This window comes from Artemia sp. Qi Xiang Cuo, chromosome 4, assembly GCF_049724085.1.
Source record: "Artemia sp. Qi Xiang Cuo chromosome 4, ASM4972408v1, whole genome shotgun sequence".
Lineage (NCBI taxonomy): Eukaryota > Metazoa > Arthropoda > Branchiopoda > Anostraca > Artemiidae > Artemia > Artemia sp. Qi Xiang Cuo.
The window spans coordinates 51,564,925-51,587,449 of NC_142797.1; the positions used below are offsets into that span (position 1 = coordinate 51,564,925).

Sequence of the window (22,525 nt, forward strand, 5' to 3'; positions counted from 1 at the left end):
CTTTTTAATAGTTGAAATTGAGCGGAGAGTAATTGACCCCTCTACCACGCCCACCATTTCCCCAAACACATTCAATCAAAGTTTAGAGATAGCCATTTTGTTCAACGTAGTTGAAAGTTCTGGAAATAATTTATTTAAGGATTACATACCCCCCAGAGCAAAGGTTGTAAGTTATACCCAGAGGCATGTACGGTTTTTATAGTTAGAGTTGTCGTAAAAACTTCAAAAGGGGCTCATTCAATTAGGAATTGAGAGGGCTAGTACCCTTTTTAATAGTCGAAAGTGATTAAAGGGAAACTAACCACCCTCTCACGCGCACCATTCCCCAAAACACATCCAATGAAAATTTTCAGATAGCCATTGTGTTTAACGTAGTAGAAAGTTCTGAAAATTAGGTCTTTGAGGGTGACAACTCTCTCCCCCCCAGCCCTCAGGGCAAAGGTTGCAAGTTATGCCCTGGGGGCATATAAGGTTTTTATTGAAAGCGTTGTCGTAGAAACTTCAAAAGGGCTCATTGATTGGAAATTGAAAGGGCTAGTGCCTTTTTTAATAGTTGAAAGTGATGGGAGAGCGACTAACGCCCTTCTCACGCCCACCATTTTCCCAAACACATCCATTCAAAATTATGAGATAGCCATTTTGTTTAACGTAGTTGAAAATTCTGGAAATTATTTCTTTGAGGATGACAACCACCATCACAGCCCTTTGGGTAAGGGTTGTAATTTATGCCCTGGGGACACATAAGATGTGTATAGCAAGCGTTATCGTAGATACTCAAAAAGGGCTCATTCGATTTGAAATCGAAAGGCCTAGTGCCCTTTTTAATAGTCCAAAGTGACTGGAAGACTTGAAATTTTTATAGTAAAGATTGATGTGAGTAAAATGTATGATTTTTTGTTGTTGATGTTGTTTAGACCAGGGCACTTCATATCGAAGGAGTCATAGGAATTTCGAAAAGGGCTCATTTGATTGAAAATAGAAAGGGCTGGTGCCCTTTTAATAGTCGAAAGTGATTGGAGGGCAACTATTACCCCTCCCACGCCCACCCTCCCATTTGCCGTTATGTTTAAAAACTAAATGTTGCCTTAAGATTAAATCAAAATGCACTGTGTTAAAGCTAATTCCCAATAAGGCATCTCAGCAGTATCCCAAGAACGACTGAGGTTATTATGTTCAAACTTTCGGGGCTACTTCTGCTCTTAAAATTTAACCAAGTCAAAATAGCGTAAGTGTATCCAAGCTATCAAAGAAAGTAAGCAAATTTTTTTGCGAATGGTATCAAGTTTTCCATTTCGGGTCAACTAGAGGAGGTATGAAACGAAATTAAACACTACTATTTGTGTCTAGATTTTTGAAAGGGTGTATGTTGTTAAAAATTGCTGAAAAATTTTCTCCACCATATAAATAGTAGGTAAAACAATAAAGTCTTAAAAAAACGAAAAGATTTTGAGTGCTATGCTCTACCTCTATGAAAAGACAATTTCAATATAAAACGAACCGAAGGTCATTTTAAAAAAATTTAAAGAAAACACGCTTTTCAAAGAAAAGTAAAGAACTCTGTTAAACAAAAAATGAGCAAAAACAAAATAAAATAATCTACCAAGCTTGAAACTACCGCAAATAAGCATCGATAAATAAATGAAACCCAAAACGAACAGAAATTACAATAAATAACTGAGTCAAACTCAAAACGAGCAGAAATTAATATAAGTTGGCCTCAAAACCCCTATACCTTCCCAAGGCCAGAACATAATTTGCACTTTACTGAAAAAAAATAAAAATGAATGTGCATTGTCAGTTTAACATACATACACTGATATTTAGTAATCAAAAGGTTAATATGATTTGATTTATTAAAGTTATAAAAGTAAGAACATTTATATTTTTTTCAGCAAAGTGCAAATTATGTTCTGGCCTTGGGAAGGCATAGGGGTTTTGAGCCCAAATCATGTTAATTTCTGCTCGTTTTGAGTTTTACTCGGTTATTTATTATAACTTCTGTTCGTTTTGGGTTTCATTTATTTATCGATGCTTGTTTGCGGTAGTTTCACGCTTCGTAGATTATTTGATTTTATTTTTGCTCATTTTTTGTTTAATGGAGTTCTTTACTTGTCTTTGAAAAACTTATTTTGTGGGAATTTTTTTTTAATTAATTGCTAAATAAACCTAACTTTTCTAAAATTAGAGGCTAGATGATGCAAAATATGTTGGTCAAAAACTTTGAAAAAAAGCCACAGTTTATCTTTACAGATAATTATTATCTACGTTTTAATTAATTTTGTTTTCTGTGACCATACGAACGAGAATGTTCTAATGATAAGGCCTACAATTTAAGAATTATATTTACAAGGTACAAATCTTTACAATAATTCACTAGATATTATATATATTGAATTTTTTTTTAGGGTGTTTAAAGTCAACTAGAACCACCCCTGGCTAATGTCTCTTGGAAGCCCCCTGCATTATTAAATACTTTAGTTTTTCCATTTGACAATAAGAGGCAACTACTTGAATATTAGGAATTGCTGGAAATGGAATAAATATTCGTTATTCATTTTTTTCCAAGATATCCCCTTTTTGATTGCAGTGTAAAGCAAGCAAAATTTAAAAAAAAGGCGACACAAGCTGGACTCGATACAAGTTGGACATAATCAGCGACATTTAAAAAAAAACAAGAAGAAATACACATTTATTTTATTGTGCTTTAAAAGTTAGAAATAAAAAAACAATGCAGCTTCCACCCTGGAACATACCCATTTTAAATATCTTCGGTTAAAAAATCTTCGGTAGCAGAGACGCAAGCTTATTCAAATAGTTTTCCTACGAAAAATATATACCTCCATAAATATCAAGGAGAGTATAACGAATAAGGTTTAAAGCTTGTAAATTTTTTCTTGACAAAAAGATTTCTAAGTTTGAGACCCCAGATCTTCGGATGGATTGATTTTTAGGGAATCCATTTTTGAATATCTCTTCATTAGGGTGCCTTCAGCCAAGAAATTTTAAATCTTGGACAGGTATTTTTTTTTTGCTAGCCTCTGCCCCTTCCCCGAATAATCCCCAGATTTGTTCATTCACAATTGAAGAAAAAGATCAAAAATCCAATTGTTTATGATAGTTATTTTTGTATCGTTATAACAAGTAAATTAGATTAAAAGTAAAACTTTTCAGTAAAATAAAGAGGAATATCAGAACTTAAAACAAAAAGAAACTACCTGGAAAAGAGCTCTTGGCCCATAAAGGGCAAATGTAGCAACATCAAAACCCACTTATAATTTTTTTTTTAGAATAGCTTTGCACAAGCTGATAATTTACACAAAAAGTGAGCGAACTCGACACACGCTGAATCATACTAAATAATTGAGATACTGAATTCTGAACAAATTTAAAAATGAAGATGCTTATTTCAGCTTCACAACAGCTTACATATAGTCAAGTCACTATCGAACTTAATATGAACAAAATACAAAAAAAGAAATTTCCGTTAAAATTGTATAACTAAAATATAAAGAAAGAAATTTTTGTTAAAATTGATACAGGATATTCTTCTCCGTAGTCAATTTACATTACACAGTGAAGCGGCGCCTACACAAGCCGTTATTAATATAACTTCATAGACATTATTGACGAAGGGCCCTTCTTAAACACCCTACTGTTGCCAATGTTTAATTTGAATTTCGTAGCTGTTGATGCAAGGCTTTCAACAGGCTAGAGATAGAACTTCACTTGCATGAACAAGGTATCAAAGTAAAAAAAGCACTTCAAAATTTCCTTAGACGCATTGTTGACAGGTATGTTTCAAACTGTTTGAGATCAACGAAACAGAATGCCGGAAATGCCTCCAGTTTCCAACGCCAAAAAAAAAATAAAAATCCATAAATGTTTCAGACCGTATCCATAATCAATCGAATTGGTATTGATAATATGGCCAGTGAAAATACCGTTTATACCCAAAGCGACAAAGAGAAAAAAATATATAAAAAAGACAGAAAACCTAATTTTCAACATTAGAAAATTGGCTTTTATCTCTATATTCTTTTACTTTTAAACAAAGACGTGGGTTACTGTCCACTGTGAGCACATTCGATTTAAAATTAAAAAAAAACTTCTCATCTTAATACCTCAGATTGTATTCTGAGGGATATTACTTTTCTTTCTTTTTCCTCAGTAAGTAGAAAAAGCTTAATATCTTAGCTGAAAGGCTAACATACTTAAAGCCTAAACAGAAAATCCATCAAGATCTAAATAAAGTGCAAGCTATCTTTCTCCAAATTAAAGATCATATGTCCTTTTTCTGTTAATAGAGACGTAATTGAAGAGAAGATAATTTAGATGATACCAATCTATTGACAATTACCCAACCTGACTAAGTAGCTCTATTTCAACTCAATTCTGGCGGAAACCTGATGTATAATATACGTATTAAACGTGTATAATAGGTATTCATGACTAATAAATTATTCTGAATATTACTGTGGCAGGCTACAGTCAGCTATATAGGCAGAGGAAGGGGAGGGGGGGGGGTATAAGCCTTCCTACAAAAGTTGAGCCTACACCCTTTGCTTAGGGTTACCATAGGAGCAGTGATAGTTTTTCTTCTTACGAAGCAATGTTGTCTCGACAGAAAGTGTGAGGCAGTAGTTCTGGCAGCAAATGTAGAGGTTTTGACAGTAATTCTTCCCACAGGAGTTTTCGTTGCTATTGCAGAGATCTTGGCAACGATTCTTGTTTTGGGTATTTCAGTTATATTTGTGTGAACAATCGTCTACGACCAGGACTGCCACTGAGATTAAAACAATAGCCATAGATTCACTTTCAAAACATCCTAAGATATTAAATAAATAATATATATATATATATATATATATATATATATATATATATATATATATATATATATATATATATATATATATATATATATATATATATATATATATATATATATATATATATATATATATATATATATATATATATATATATATATATATATATATATATATATATATATATATATATATATATATATATATATATATATATATATATATATATACTAGATGTATTTTCTGAGAGAATTGTTTAAAATATATGCTTTCCCCAATATCCCATGTTTACAACTGTTGTTGAAAATCAGACAAACCGTGGGCCAGGCAGGACTTGAACATGTATGGACAAAACAGAACCTGGTTTCATACAAGTCCTGTCAGGATACTCTTGATACTATAAGCAAAATTCGTTCACAGTTATTACAGTTCACGTGATTCTTCTCGTAGCAACAGGAATGTGAAATTTAAGCGTATTTAAAGCAAAATATGAAGAAAAAAATATATAGAGTGATAAGAAAAGTATTTCCCAAAATTCCAAGTTCCAGATTGAAATCCGGAGATCTTGGATAACATTTCAACAAGTGGCAGCCTTGTTCGCAACCAAGTCGGGGATACGATCAAATAGGAGTAGGGCTCACGGCAAAGAGAAGCAATATATAATCAAAATAAGAGCGCATCAAATATTGATACAAAATAAAATATATGGGCCCCATTTCTCTGTTGCTAAATTTTGTGGTTGTACTGAAATCCTACGATACACACAACGGCTGGTTATAACACCCAAATGAAAGTTAGTTGACACATTGAATACGAAACAGAAATGTCTATTTCATATGATATCGCGTTTGGATGAACCAAGGAATATTCAACTAGTCTTCTTACTGCGAAAGCTACAAAAACTGTTATATTACTCACACAAATTTTGCGTCACTAAATTTTATTAGATATCTAATATTCGAGAAAAATAGCTTTCGAATCAGGAGCTCCAATTTTCACATATCTGCCTCTAAGTATTTACGATTTCTATACATGTCTTACCTTTTTTAAGCCGGTTCGTTGGCATTGTATTGAAAGATCTGCAAGCAACAAAAGCAAACCCGCTAACGAGAGTAAAAAAGAAAAAACCTTGTTATTCTTTTACATTACTGGGAATCGTGATCCGAATAAGCAGGACGGCTGCAAGAATATGGAACCAAAGAACATATTAAATTATAGAAGCATGTTTTCTCCTTTTTCTTCGAATTAGTCAGTTCATTTAACTCGTAAATGGTGGCACTACTGCCAAACATGGACATCACTCATTCAGATGGAAAATGATATTTGATATACCTTAAATATAACTTGAAAATTCTTTTAGAATCGTCAGTAAACCTAAAAGAATAACAGAAAATGAAAATTCAGAAAATTCAAACATTCTTATAAATTGAAATCCAGCACTGAAGCGTACATTAGTATTTTAACTTATAATGCACATAGCAGCACTTGAGAAATCACAAGGAACTAGGGCACTTATCATTTGAATTTCTTGAGCAATAGGAACTGAACAAAACAAAAAACAACAATAGCAAAGAAAAATGTAATGTATGGATAATATTTTAAGCCTGTCACCTTTTCAACCTTTATTTTATTACTGAAAATTAAACCAAAATTATTGCCGGCTTTACTGTTTTGGACTAGAGCCTATACTCGTAGATGAGGACATTGAAGTAGCCTATTGTAGAGGTGACCAACGTCAGATTAGTAGCCTACTACCCATGCAGAATGTTTTTGCAGAGAGAAAGAGGAGTAGCCTATGTTTTTGTTAAAAGAGCAGATTAAAAAAGGGTGGACAAAAAAATTCCAATGAAATCCAAAGGTTAACAGGGGAAAGATACATGTAAGTAAGTACCTGTTGTAGAACTTGATTGAGGGAACCCCTATTAAAGTACTTTTATATACATGGCACCGAAATGAAAATAAATTTACAAAGAAACATAATATAAAATAATACCTGTCGCAGCAACCCAAGAAACGATATACTGCGGTAGGGATAACCCCGGGTTGTCAAAGTAGGTAAGGGAGAATTCAATCCCTGGTTCATCAAAATCTGTGAGCGGCTTGATTACCATAACTGAGTAGTACTCGTTGACCCTGTGTATTCTCTGTTTAGGAGGCACTTTTGGATTTGGATATGACTTATTCACCACTATCATTAACTTTTGCTCATAATCAATGTGGTACCGTCGTACAAAGACATAATCTCTGTTTGCAAACATCCTCTAAAATATAACACACAAATGCAATATATCGTACATAATTATCGCAAGGCTATTACTGTCAATACAAAGGTGTTGAAAAGAGCTCTAAATTAGTTTTGTCCATTTAAAGAAAAAGAAGAAGAATGAGATAGAAAAGAAGAAATGAGGAGAGAGGAATTGAAAAAATTAACGGTATATCAGACTAAATCCATTTGGTCCACCTAGAACACTTTTTGAGCCTGGAATTCTATTCAACAGTCCATTTTTTATGCAATTTCTTTCTTTTTTAATACTTTCACTGTTCCTTTTCTCTCGAGTCTAAAATCCGTTTTCTTTTAATTCAATTTACAGTTTACCCAAATAACACTTTACAATAACAGATAACTTGTTTTCTACTTAGAAATTGCAAGATAATCTTCTCCCATTTAAAAATGCGTAACAGCAATAGGGCTCCATACCTATATTCTGAATGAAATTATTTCCATTTCCATTTCAAGAAATAATTACAGAGTTGAAGAATCATTGAAATAGAAGGAATCCTTTTCATCCTCGAACGAGCTCTCTATATCTTCCTGGCAACAATTTGAACCGATATCCCAGATTATTCAAATTTAATTCTTTTCTTGTGACAGTCTCTGTCGACAAATAATCTTTACATGAGGCCAGAATATATTTCCTTTCTCATCAATGCTGAGTGTCCCTTTTTAGTAGAAAGTAAAATTTGATTTACATCTAGAAAAATATATTGGGATTTATCAAACGAGTAGTGTTGGAATGGATGTTCGAAACTGTTTAAGACAGTTTCGAACATCCGAACATAGGATAGACAGATTTACATCTCGAACATAGGATAGACTAAAACTTAGTGTTCCGTTTGTGTCGTTCAAATTTTCAAGGCACATCGATGCGCTAGTCTTTCAACCAAGGTGTTGTTCTATTACTTTTACCTAGATTAATTGAAGATGAAAAGGTGACGTTGGGTAATGAAAAGATTGATCAGGTGGGCAGCTTCACTTACCTTGGTAGTATTATTATTAAAGATGGTGGGAGCATGGAAGATGTTAAAAATAGAATAGCCAAGGCTTAGTGTGTTTTTTCACAGTTAAAAAAAACTTTGGAAGAATAGGAAGATAAGTCTACAAACCAAGATTAGAATATTAGAAGCTACAGTGATGACAGTGGTCAAATATGGCTCTGAAGCATGGACGCTCCGAAAAGCGGATGAAGATTTGCTAGATATCTTCCATAGAAATTTCTTAAGGATTGTTCTGGGTACCCGGCTGACTGACCGTATTTCAAACAATAGGCTATACGAAAAATGTGGTTCAATACCGCTCTCCAGGGTTATAATGAAAGAAAGGTTGAGGTGATTAGGGCACGATGTGCGGGTGACAGATTGCCGAAGATTGTTCTTTTCGGCCAACCATCTAGAGCTAAAGGGACAGTAAGTGGTCCCCGTATGGGGTGGGAGGACGTCATAAAGACAGATTTAAAGGAAATGGGAGATTTGTGGGCGGTTGTGAAAAGGGAGGCTTTGAATAGATTGGGGTGGAGGAGGAGCGTGCGTAGCTGTGTTGGCCTCAGGCTGCTTGGTGCTGCGGTGAGTTGTTAGTAGTAGTAGTAGTAGATTAATTCCCCTATTACAGAGGAATTCTTTGCAATCACAATCTTGGGGAGGGGAGGGGGAATTTTCGATTGAAAACATTAACAAAAACATTTTCATGAGACAGTCAAAGGTTTAGAAGTCCTTAAGTAGTAATAAGTAAATATAAAAGAAACGAAATACCAATACTGAATTTATAATGAGCATCAACTAACTCAGATAAGCAACAACAATGAAACATAAATTAAGATGAGTAAGAAGGGACTGACATCCCCTCAGGCCCCCATCACAAATAACTGAGCATCATTTGGGCTTTGTACGAAAACTAAATGGATTTTGCAAATATAGCCAACTGAATTTCATAAAAACTTTGTTAGCCTTTTAATTTTCTATGTGTTTGAGAAAAAAGAAAGAAAAAGATACTGTTGTAAATAGGTCTCGGTTTATAAACAGAGATGATTGCTTTTCCCAAAAGGGTTCATTCTTTAATAGTTTACTAAATGTTTGAATAGAAAAGAGCAAAGTTAGAAATCAATTGTGTCTTACTTTAAATCAACTGAGTGTTTTAATGAAATACCACAATGCTTCATATTAAAGCCAACAGTACGCCTAAATCTGCTGAACCTCTAAAAGCAAAATGACTTGAGGAAACCAAACAAAGTCAACTGATCGATGGAAATCGATTTCATGTCGAGAAAACCTGGGAGACAGAAAAACGAAGGAATAACGGTATAATCAGACGGCAAACAAAGAGACGATACAAAAAACTCAGCCATAAACAACAGAAACATTGAAAATTTTGTCAGAGTATGGGTAGGATATACAAGGATATTGTTCATCCAGAGCCAATGATGGCACATAGGGCGTCGATAATTGTCAACATTTCAGTTGCCAGGTCTTTTTTTACTGGGACAGTTAGCATACCTGTCACCCATTTTGCAGTAGGTCTTAGTTAGACTAACTTTATCCTAAAAGTCTTAGTTAGATTTATAGCTAATGGTTTTATGGTGAAAGGTTATTTGTAAGGACAAAGCGAATGCTTTAAAATCAATACTTATACGGTCAATCTAATCCTAATCAGTATGAAATTTGGAAATTAGGATTAAGAAATCATGGAATAAAACTCAATCCATTCCATATTAAGAAACAAATTAAGAGTATACAGAAGCTGTCATTGGCATGGCCCAAACCCAAAAGCCAGAGATTTGAGCGAGGCGAGAGTAGCCACCCCCTCACGAGCGGTCACTTTTGGTGGCTAAAGGCTCCAAGGCTTAAAACTTCCGTTCAAAATATTAAGGTTCTTAAGCCTGTAAATGTGGTTTTTAGCTCGGCATGAACCAGCAAAGAGCTGGCTGCGTTAGGGATGGTGCTCGAATTTTTCAGCCATCTTTTATATTCCCACACTAAAATGCATGAAAGTAGCTTAAATACATTAAATTATTTCTACAAACCTTTGAGTAAAAGTTAACGTCTGTTTCAATAAGTTTTTTTTTTTTTTTTTTTTTTTTTTTATAAATTATTAACGTTCGATATTGATAATTTCTATTCCAAGGAGAATATTGCTTGCTTTAAGTTTTAACACACAGTGGGAAAAACTGGGAAAAATTCACTTGTTACCTATTAAATACACCAAAACGAAACAATGTTGAATTAAAAAAAAAGTAAATAAATAAACAAAAGACTAGCTGCATCACTTGATAAACCGCCTAAGATTTAGATATTTTAAAAATCTTCAAAATTATAACTTCTTGTTCCGATAAAATAAAAGTTCAAAATAGGGATAAAATCCTTTTTAATAGACAGTGTATAGAAAATTCATAAGAAATACCAGATATTTCGGTCACATATACAATGACCGTCATCAGTAGTAAAACTAAACTCACTTTAGTTTTACTACTGATGACGGTCACTGTATATGTGACCGAAATATCTGGTATTTCTTATGAATTTTCTATACACTGTCTATTAAAAAGGATTTTATCCCTATTTTAAAATTTTATTTTATCGTCATGGAAAGGCAGTGTGGTCTCCAAAATTATCTACATCTTGTTCCGGCTATTCATTTTTTTGTAGTCGACATAAAAACTTCTTTCGAAGGACAACTTAAAACTACACTTACGAAGTGCATGGAATTTAAAGGTTGAACCTGTACTACATATTTCTATTACATTTCTTGGACAATAAACTTCACAAAGGACTTAGTTTTTCGTCTTAAATTAAGATGTTAAACTAAAATTAAGATGTTAAACTAAAAAAAAAAAAAAAAAAAAAAAAAAAAAAAAAAAAAAAAAAAAAAGCTAAGATATGAAATTCGTCAATCTGCATTTTCATACAATTTATGATCTACATCTTGTTCCGGCTATTCATTTTTTTGTAGTCGACATAAAAACTTCTTTCGAAGGACAACTTAAAACTACACTTACGAAGTGCATGGAATTTAAAGGTTGAACCTGTACTACATATTTCTATTACATTTCTTGGACAATAAACTTCACAAAGGACTTAGTTTTTCGTCTTAAATTAAGATGTTAAACTAAAAAAAAAAAAAAAAAAAAAAAAAAAAAAAAAAAAAAAAGCTAAGATATGAAATTCGTCAATCTGCATTTTCATACAATTTATGATTTGAGCATTGGCTATGTATTGATATTCATATCTTCCAGTACCTTTGTCTTAATCTACCGAATTCCAATAGAGACCTTCTAAAACACATAAAAAAATAACTGATAACATGGACATAATTCGAAGCATTCCTATTCAGCAAAACCTTAATTAGTTTAGTGAGAGAACACATCATTCCAAAACTCACCGGCCACTCCATTTCCCAGTATATGATATCCATATTCTTTTCAGGGAATGATTCGACAACTCTTAAATCTGCAACGGAGCTATCCCAAGCCCTTCGATACTCTGTGTCCAGTTGAGTGCTAAAGAAATTTCGAGCACTTACATCATTGTACTTCCCATACACTAGAATTGAAAATGAGACCTTTAAAACGTAGTATCATAAATATTGAGTGTCTTTTACGTTGACTGCAGTCTTCATCAATCAATTTACCAAAATTGAACAACTTTGTCCTTTTGTTAACTCGATCTGCAGTAAAATCCCCTGCTAAATGGCATCATATGCCACTTATTATACGCCATTTATTATCAAAAGTACAGAAACAAACTACTTGTGTAAACCTGGAATTTTAGCAAAAATGTCTCTGGGGCGAAACGATCCGTCCAACTCCAAGGGCCAAAAGTATGCGTCAAGTCCATTTAAAGCAGAGGTTTAGCATATACATTTCAAAAGAAATGTAGACATATTACACTTTGGTAAAAATAATTCAATCAAATATTTTCTTTTGTATAATCAGAGGGCCAAATTGTGGCCCGTGGAACGATCCACCTCCCTCTCTAGATTAAAAAAAGAGACACTGCACCTCTTTCAACTTACAGCAATTCGAGAATTGTCCAGGGAGTTAACCTAAATCAATGATTAAGAGGTAAATGATTAATAGGGAAGGACTCGGAGACAATTATGCTTATATCAAATAATATTCCGGTAGGACATAGTTCAAAATATGCAAACGTGATCTACCAGGTCAGAGTATTGGCTTGACGTAACTTCTACAGACAATACGCAAACCTGAATTTACCTTTAATACGAATTACATGATTTAGTTATTTTTATAGTCTTTACGAAAGAAAAGTTTTGCTTCTTGCAAATATAACTGCATGTCAACATTCAAACAAATCAGAGCAAATAGGACACATTCCATCTTCGGAGAATTCTAAGCATAATATTTGTCAGATTTAAAGGGTTTTTCGTATCAAGAAACCCTACTAAGCAAAATTCCTTTTATAAACTGACTGAAAATGGAAAATGAAAGCAAAAACAAATTTAGCAGAGCGCCAGTCACGGAAACAAATTGACGACTTTATTTCCAAAATATACGGGATTTAGAAGGTATGATTACGACCAGTTTGAGAAAATCGAATGATTGAAATAAAAAGGATAGAAATTTAGTTATTTGTTGATTGTTACTGACCTTGTTTTAAGTTCAATACAAGTTCATTTTAAGTTCATTACTGAAAAATATATAAATGTTTTTACTTTTATAACTTTAATAAATCAAATAATATTAACATTTTGATTACTAAATATCAGTATATGTATATTAAAATAACAATACACATTCATTTGTATTTTTTTCGGTAAAGTGCAAATTTTGTTCTAGCCTTGGAAAGGCATAGGGGTTTTGAGCCCAACTTATGTTAATTTCTGCTCGTTTTGAGTTTGACTCGGTTATTTATTGTAATTTCTGTTCGTTTTGGGTTTCATTTATTTATCGATGCTGATTTGTGGTAGATTCACGCTTGGTAGATTATTTGATTTTATTTTTGCTCATTTTTTGTTTAATGGAGTTCTTTACTTTTCTTTGAAAAACTTATTTTGTGGAAAAAGTTTTTTTTAATTAATTTCTGTTTGTTTTATATTGAAATAGTCTTATCAGGGAAAAAGAAAATAATACTTTAAATCTTTTCGTTTTTTTAAGACTTTAGTTTGGCCTGCTATTTGTATGCTGGAGAAAAATTTTCAGCAGAGTTGCCCCGAAAGTTTGAACATAATATCCTCAGTCGTTTTTGGGATACTGCTGAGATGCCTTATTGGGAATTAGCATTAACACAGTGCATTTGGTTTAATCTTAAGAAAGAATTAGGTTTTTAAAAATATTGGGAAATTGGATGGGTGGGTGTAGGAGGGGGATTAATCGCCCTCCAATCACTTTTGACTATTAAAAGGGGCATCAGACCATTCTATTTTCAATTGAATGAGCCCTTTTCGAAGTTACCAGGACAACTCCTACGATACGAAGTGTCCTGGTCCAAACAACAACAAAAAACAATATATTACACCCACATCGATCTTTACTATAAAAATGACAAGCCTTCCAATCACTTTCGACTATTAAAAATAGCACTAGGCCTTTCGGTTTCCAATCGATTGAGCCCTTTTTGAAACGACAACGCTTTCTATAAACACCTTATATGCCTCCAGGGCACAAATTACAACTCTTACCCTAAGGGCTGTTAGGGTGGTTGCCATCCTCTAAGACCTAATTTCCAGAAGTTTCAACTACGTTAAACAAAGTGGCTATCTAAAAGTTTTGATTGGATGTGTTTGGGGAAATGGTGGGCGTGAGAAGGGGCGGTAGTCGCTCTCCAATCACTTTCAACTATTAAAAATGGCACTAGCCCTTTCAATTTCCAATCAAATGAGGCCTTTTGAAGTTTCTACGACAAAACTTTCAATAAAAATCTTATATGCCCCCAGGGCATAACTTACAGTCCTTGCCCTGAGGGCTGGGGGGGGGTGTCATTCTCAAAGACCTAATTTCCAGAAATTTCTACTACGTTGAACAATGGCTATCTGAAAATTTTTATTGGATGTGTTTGGAGGAACGGGGGCGTGAGAGGAGGTTAGTTACCCTCTAATCACTTTCGACTATTAAAAAGTGCAATAGACCTTTCATTATTCAATGAAATGAGCCCTTTTTGAGGTTTTTACTACTTAGCTTAATTATAACGACCTTATATTCCCCCACGACATAACTTAAGACCTTTGCCCTTGGTGCGTTGGGAAGTTTATAATCATTGAATGCATAATTACTCGAATGTTCAACTAGGTAAAACAACATGACTATCTCTAAGCCGTTATTGAATGTGTTCGGCGACGTAGTAGGCGTGAGAAGGGGGTTAATTATTCTCCGTTCACTTTCGACTATTAAAAAGGGCAATTTCAATTTCCAATCAAATGAGCCCTTTATGAAAGTTCTACAACAACTTTCTATATAAACTTTATATGCCCCCAGGTCATAACTTACAAGCCTTGCAGTGAGGGCTCTGAGGGGGTTATCATCCAAAAAGACCTAATTTCAAGAACTTTCAACTACGTTGAACAAAATGGATATCTAAAAATTTTGATTGGATATGTTTGGGAAAATGGTGGGCGTGAGAGGGGCGTTAGTCGCTCTCCAATCACTTTCAACTATTAAAAAAGGTACTAGCCCTTTCAATTTCTAATTGAATGAGCCCTTTTGAAGTTTCTACTACAACGCTTTCAATAAAAACCTTATATGCCCCCAGGGCATAACTTACAGCCCTTGCCCTGAGGGCTGTGGGATGGAGGGAATGTCATCCCTAAAGACCTAATTTCCAAAACTTTCAACTACGTTGAATAAAATGGCTATATAAAAATTTTGATTGGGTGTGTTTGGGGAAAAGGTGGCGTGAGAGGGGGGTTAGTTGCCCTCAAATCGCTTTCGACTATCAAAAAGCGCACTAGCTCCTTTGAATTTCCAATCGAATGAACCCTTTTTCAAGTTTCTACGACAAAGATTTCAATAAAAACTATAGGGGGAGTGACCTGCTCAAAGGTATAATTTCCTGAACTTTGAACTGTGTGGAACAAAATGGCTATCTCAAAATTTTTATTGGATGTGTTTGGGGAAACAGTCGGCGTGGAAGGGGTTTTAGTTGCCCTCCAATCACTTTCAACTATTAAAAAGGGCACTAGCCATTTCAATTTCCAATCGAAAGAGCCCTTTTTGAAGGTTCTACGACAACGCGTTCTATATAAAACCTTATATCCCCCAAGGGCATAACTCACAACCCTTGCCCTGAGGGCTGTAGGGGGGTTGTCATCCTCAAAGCCTAATTTCTAGAACTTAAAACTACGTTGAATAATGGATATCTCAAAATTTTGAGTAGATGTGGAAAAAAGGTGGGCGTCAGAGAGGGATTAGTTGCCCTCCAATCACTTTCGACTATTAAAAAGGGTACTAACCCTTTGAATTTCCAATCGAATGAGCCTTTTTTGAAGTTTTTACGACAACGCCGTCTATAAAAAACTTTATATACACCAAGGGCATAACTTACAGCCCATGCCATAAAGGTTGTGGGGGGAGTGTCATCCTGAAAAACATAATTTCTGTCTGCAATTTAACCATTCTGAATAAAATAGCTATCTCAAAAATTTTGAGTGGATGTATTTGTCGAAATGGTGGGTGTGGAAGCGGTGTTAGGCGCCTTCCAATCACTTTCGAAAGGGCACAAACCATTCCAATTTCGAATTGAATGTGCCCTTTTCGAAGTTTCTACGACAACTTCTTCGATACGAAGTACCCTGCTCTAAAGGAAAAAATTAATAAATAATACATTGTGCCAACATCGTTTTTATATGCCCCCACGGCATAACGTAAAACCCTTATCCTGAGGGTTGTGGGGGAGTGTCCTGCTCAAAAATATATTTTCTATCGTGAAATCAACTACGCTGAACAAAATGGCTATCTCAAAATTTTGATGGGATGTGTTCGAGGAAAGGCGGGGTGTGGGTTGGGGGGCTAGTTGCCCTCCAATCACTTTCGACTATTAAAAAGGGCACTATCTACTCCAATTTCCAATCGAATGAGCCCTTTTCGAAGTTTCTACGACAACTACTTCGATGCGAAGTGCCCTGGTATGAAAACAAATAAATAATACATTGTGCCAACATTGTTCTTTACTTAGGCAGCACGAACGCGCTGCCTATGATTGGGTAGTCCAAAATCGAAAGAACTTGAGCCAAATTTGTACTGTTAGGGGAATAACCTTTCAAAAACGATATTATCTCCACTCTTAAAGACAAAGATAAAAGCCAAAGAACATATACTTCACAAAAAGCATCACTTCTTAAAATTAATCCAAAAACCTTTTTGTGCAAAGTAGGTGCATGTCAGATATTATGTCTTTCTATTAAGGTCTCTGGTATTTCACCTACGGTAGGACATTACGCACCAAATGTACGTCATAATTACTCAGTAGTTTCAAAAACAGGTTTAAGAGGGATCACAGAACATTGAATCCAACCCAACCCTTTGTGGACTGACTCATTATGCTTTAAGGAATGACTTTGACCAATTCAATAGTTTAGAGTCAGGAATGAGTTATTTCTTCGGTTATTAGGATTTTTAAAAAAAAGGAACAAACCGTAGTTATTAATTACTGGCAATTGCCTACGTTAACGCGAGAAGTCATTTGTTTTACTTAAATGAGAGGGTTTTAAATTTACTAAATAAGTTCTAAGACGACTGTGGCTATGCACGCTAAATACGAGAAAATGTACTACAACAAGAAAAACAATGTAATTCACAGCCAGTGAAACAAAAGAAAGGCGGCAGATATTTCGGTCGACGCCTCCTCTCAGCCATTCTAAACGCACAGAGAATAAAAGAATAAAATAACAAAATGAAAAAAAAAATAAAGGACAAACCTTAGAAAATAAAAAATTCAAACCGACGAGTACCAGTTCCAGATGAACAACAATAAGGCGACTGAATAACTAATCCCAACGTTAAATGGATGATCAAACTCTAGTTTGAGAATTTATTTTCTATACATTTTTGCAATCTAGTCTCTTACTAGGTTTTGAAGTATTGGAGTTTTCACCCGGTTGCAAAATAATCGATATGCATAGTGTCCCTATTGTATATGCATAGTGTATATAAGAGCGTCGTAAATGGGGCTAAGATAAGTTTCCTCAGTATCCCCAAGGGTAATTTTTCGGTGACTGTTGTTATAAGTTCAACTACCTGTGTTAACTAATAACTATAGCTTGTTTTCTGTTTCTGTTTTTTGAATAACCAAAAATTATATTAACTAAAAGCTAAGGTCAAGGAAAACTCTAATACAGACAAAATATTCGGACGAAACTCTAACTGGCATTATTTTTCACATTCACTTCATTTTAATCATTTTTAATTTGTTACTAGCAAAAATGATTTGTTCTAGTTGCTGTCAAAATGTCAATTATCATGATTGCAAAACTAAGATTTCTTTGAGAGGCTCCAGTTAAAATTTTTGCTCATATTGGGAATAATTGCAGTCAGATTTCTGCCGACTAAGTGTACTCTTTGCTAACAAAAATATAATTTAATCTACTTACCATCGAATTCTGTTTACTACTACTACTACTTCTAAGAACTAACTGCAGCGCCATGTCGCCTGAGGGTAACATAGCTATGCACGCTCCTCTTCCCTCCCAATCTATTTAAAGTCTTCCTCTTTACACCCTCCCATTTCCCTTAAATCAATTCCCAAAGAGATTCCCATTTCCCTTAAATCTTTCCTTCGACATCCTCCCATTCCATTCCAGGACGACCTGTTTTCGTTGGCTCTAGACGGTTGGGCGAATAGGACTATCTTTGGCAATCTGTCATCCTTCATCCAAGAAAAGTGTCCTAGCCATCTCAACCTTTCTCTTATTATAGCCCTAGACAGCGGGATTGACCCACGTTTTTGTACAGCTTACTGTTTGAGATACGGCCAGTCAGTCAGGTACCCCAAGCAATCCATAAGCTATTTCTCTGGAAAACATCTGGCGAATTCTCCTCTGTTTTTCGGAGCACACACGCTTCAGAGCCATGCTTGACCACTTTCATCAGTGTAGCTTCCAATATTCTAATATTGGCTCGCAGGCTTATCTTCCTATTCTTCCAAACTTTTTTCAACTGAGAAAAAAAACTGGGTCTTGGCTGTTCTACTTCTAACATCTTCACTGCATCCAACGTAGTCCCTAATAATGCTATTTATGTAAGTGAAGCTGTCCACTTAATCGATTTTCTCGTTACCCAATATAATCTCTTCATTTCACTTATTCCTAGTCTTAGCGACTTAGTCTTCTAAACCTTAATTTTCAAACCTATTCTTGCACCCGGAACTCTCAAAATATCTAAAAATTCATTAATTTTTCTAAAATATTCATCTAGGATTCATAAATCATCATCATAATCCAAATCTAGGAGAGTTTTACTTCCCCAATTGATTCCGTGTTCTCCCATTGCCTTTGATGTCCTCCTTATTACAAAGTCCATCAAAATGATTGATATAAATGGGAATAGGATGCAACCCTACTCAACTCCTGATTCAATAAGAATCCAGCTACTAAGGTAATTTCATACCTTAACTGCAGCAATGTTATTCTCGTACATAGGAGTGATAACTTTAATTAGTTTTGTAACCATTTGCGTCCATTTAGCAGCTAATTCTTCAATTATTATTTTCATATAAACCATCAATTTATTTTGCATCTAGCATAGCATATTTTTAATGGAGTTTTAAAGTATACCATTTCTAATTTGATAGGTATAATTTTAATTATACCTATTCCAATGTTACCAAGTAGTAAACCACTGCGCTAATCTTTGCGGAAACGATTTATTATTTTCATACAAGTTACCAATTTATTATGCATTTACCATAACATTTTATTAATCCCTATACTTCTTGATCATTTTAATTATATCTATTCCAACTTCACCAAGTCGTAAACCACTGTGCTAATCTTTAGGGAAACAAATTATCATTTTCATATCGGTCACCAATTTATTATCTATTTAGCGTCAAGTATTATTAATCCTTATTCCAACTGATTATTTTAATTATGCATGTTCCGTTTTTAACAAGTAGTGAACCAGAGTACTAGTATTCGCAAAAACTAATGAGGATGCCAGCAACGCTCCCCGCATCAAATGCTACTGCCAAAATTTTACAGAAAAAAAAGCAGTTCGATTTCTGCAGCCTGTGTTATATCTTCACATATGCAATCACTTAGTGCGTGCCGTTCTTTCTTACTTTGCAGTCTTTTGACGAGTTTTGGCGAATAAAAGCTTCGCTATGTCGTTTATCACTATGTTAGTCTGATATCAATTCTAATTGGAATACCATTAATTCTATGCTCCTAGCTTTGCGCAGGATTGTACCATATTTCTGCACGTCATTAAAAATAGTATTTGTCGAGCATGTTCACTTAATAATTTTAAAAACCTTCTGCAGTTCTTAAAAGACATTAGTAAAATTTGACTAATTTGATTTTTACATTTTATAAAAAAAAATAAAAAGATTAATCAAAAGTAAAAAATTAGTATATTATTCCTGGTCGTGAAATGCAATATTTTATACGTGTTTGATTCTTTTGTGTTTAATTTTGTACATGGTTTCGTCTCTCCTAAATCTTAATCCTTTAAAAAAAATCAAAAATTAATTTCAGTACACTTATCCAATATAGTTTTTTCAATATTTTTGTTGTCAATACTTTCACAGCAGCCCACAAGCATAGCTATTGGTATACTGCTGATTAATTTTCTGTATTTGGATTTATAAAAAATATATTACCATCAGATATAATGCTAAGATAATAACGATTATTTGAAGTTTCATAACAGGAAATCCTGAGGAACTGTTTCCAGTACATACCAGGTCGACGTTTATTGGCGCATTATGCAATTATTTCAAAACCTATAGTTTTAACCATAATACAATCTTCAATATTTAATAAAGTTCTAATGACAAAAAGATTTGGAGTAGGTATGCATTTATTAAGTTTATAATGGGTTGGCTAGTATTACTGTTATAAATTATTATTACTAGTTAGCAGTACGGCTCAAGGGATGCTAGAGATGCTATTATTCAAAAGCAAACTTGGTTTTGTACACAATTAGTAATAATATAGTAGTTCTATTTTTAAAATACAATTCCTATTTATTGCTGAAGAATTCTTCAAACCTGGTTCGTGCGTTCAATATAAGCAATCTTTCTGGACAAAATTGGGAAGAAAAGATACGTGACTTCAGAAGTTCATTCTAAAGTTTCGCCAAACTGAAAACGTTTTCGAAAAAACGGTGAATGTGAAAGGTTCCTCTCCAGTGAGTAGAAGCGACAAGATGTTGAGGCTACTAGCATTGGTTTTTCTTTTAAATCTTTAGAGTAGAAAAGCAACATTCCACTGTAAAATACAAAAAATCATTTAACTAAAATCCGTACTAAGCAATTATTATTAAGCAAAATTTAGTTCTGATAATTAAAAATAAAAAAAAACATGAGCCCATCACTGTTTCAACAAATTCGAAAAGCCATTTTACTTTTCCACAGAAAATTTAATTAAAAAATTAAGATGAATACATGAGGTCTCTTTAAAGTAGACAATCTTCTATTACGACCATAAAAAGGACTCTTTGTTTGTTGGACCCATCTGTAAGAAAGAACCTGAGTACACCCCTGAGTCTTTAATGAGAAAACGGGAGATTGCCTGCTATTTCACTGGAAAGAAAAGGTTGAGAACCGATATGTTAGACTATAAACCTATATAAAAGACTATAAACTTTCACCCTTTCCTAGTTTCCGTAAAATAATAAAATACCATAGGATCCCCTCAATTGCTGGCAGCCTAGTTTCACTACTGTAATTATCCCCAAGGCTGAGTTCTTCCAAACTTCGTAGATCTTTGTTTTCAGCACTTCTTTCCTTCCAACAGGCGACACAATATCAATTTATGTGAGTTATTGAACACATTCCCTTTTAAGGGAGAAACGTTTGAAGCCGCAAAACAAAGGAAACGAATCTTTTTTGAGAAAAATAGAAATAAAGGCTATCATAACATCTCTAACAATCTGTAGATTTTGTTAGAATTTTCATAACAGAATCCAAAGATTTATATAAAGAAAGGGCTCCGGAAATATTAAAAGGCAAAGAAATAAAATATTAAAGAAGTATTAAGAGCAAGGCTGCTATTTTTCCTAAAAATAGTCATTTTTTTTCTTGTGTCTTAAAACATTTGTCCGCGCCAAAATAATGCCAACTAAAAGTTAGGTAGCAACACGAGTACAAGAGTGTTCCCGCAACTCAGATCACACACAACGTGGCCTCATACCACTTGACTCGGTGCCACAAAGCCCCCACAAAACTCGATCTACTTATAATTGCACGAACAAAACTTTCTTTTAGGGAAGGCCTGGCAAGTGACAAAGTATATATTTACTTAAAATTTTTCAAATGTCTGGGGTTCCATAACTTCCTTTCCCAGACTGCATGGTTTATATTATGTGTATGTGCATGGGTCAGAAGAATATTTAAGATATGTTTATATCTTAAAATCAAATTCTGTTTGAGTCCACTTTTGATTCCATATTTTACACATCAACTGGTGATAATATCACCGTTTTATTATTTTAATAGAAGAAAAGCCATGGAAATGATATGACAGGTAATTAGGATCTTATCAAGTAAAACTCTAAATCAAAGGGCAAAGGGTATAACTTTTAACTACCTAATTGAAATTTATAAAAAAAAAAACAATATTCGAGACTCGAATTTTGTCCCTTATAAATTATTACATATTAGGAATTTACATGGTAGAAAGTAAATTTTCTTTGAAAAGGTTTTACAAAACCTGATATACCTTTTGCAGTTCATAATCGTATGTGAATCTCAGGAACAAGCCTAGGTCAGGCCTTTTACCCCGCCGGAGGTCTCACACTAAGACTAAAATTTTTTTGTTTTAACCCCCAACTGCTTACAAATTTTATAGGAGCATTGCCCCCCCCCCAACGAAAAAATTAATATAAAACTTCATTTATTTTCTTTGCAGATGCCGAACATGAGTGTTAGTTTACAAAGCGTGTTAGAATATTGAAGTTAACTTGTGCCAGCTCATGAAAGGAGGATACGCTCTAAAGGCTGAAGAATATGAAAGGCTACCGACCATGTAATTTTTACTTAAAGAACTCTTAAGTTTACACGTGCCTATCCGATTTCCGGTTTTTGAAGTTTTTATTTACCTAATGCCAATGTTAATTTCCTTCAAGATGTGAATGCTTATAACTCTTGACAGGAGTATTTTCCAAAAAAAAGGTTAGTTTAAACACTAGCTAATTTATTTTAGAGTGAACGTTCCAATCCATAATTTTAAGGGGTGTCGTTTGAAAATTCAAAGTAAAACCTCAGTACAGCATGAATGGGAGGGGGGCTTATTGTCACTAAATTTGAACCTATGT

At 34.1% G+C, this 22,525-nt stretch overlaps 1 protein-coding gene across 2 annotated transcripts in view; it reads right to left on the minus strand.

The window, feature by feature from the left end:
- LOC148953215 (stAR-related lipid transfer protein 7, mitochondrial) overlaps positions 1-22,525 on the minus strand; it is a 46,194-nt gene that overhangs the window by 9,101 nt on the left and 14,568 nt on the right. For both annotated transcript variants that reach the window (XM_089087578.1, XM_089087579.1), the window contains exons 5-6: positions 11,479-11,639; positions 6,823-7,090 (exon numbers count right to left, since the gene is read on the minus strand). In XM_089087578.1, the coding sequence (XP_088943704.1) occupies positions 6,823-7,090; positions 11,479-11,639 (429 nt within the window). The remainder of the gene's footprint in view (positions 1-6,822; positions 7,091-11,478; positions 11,640-22,525) is intronic.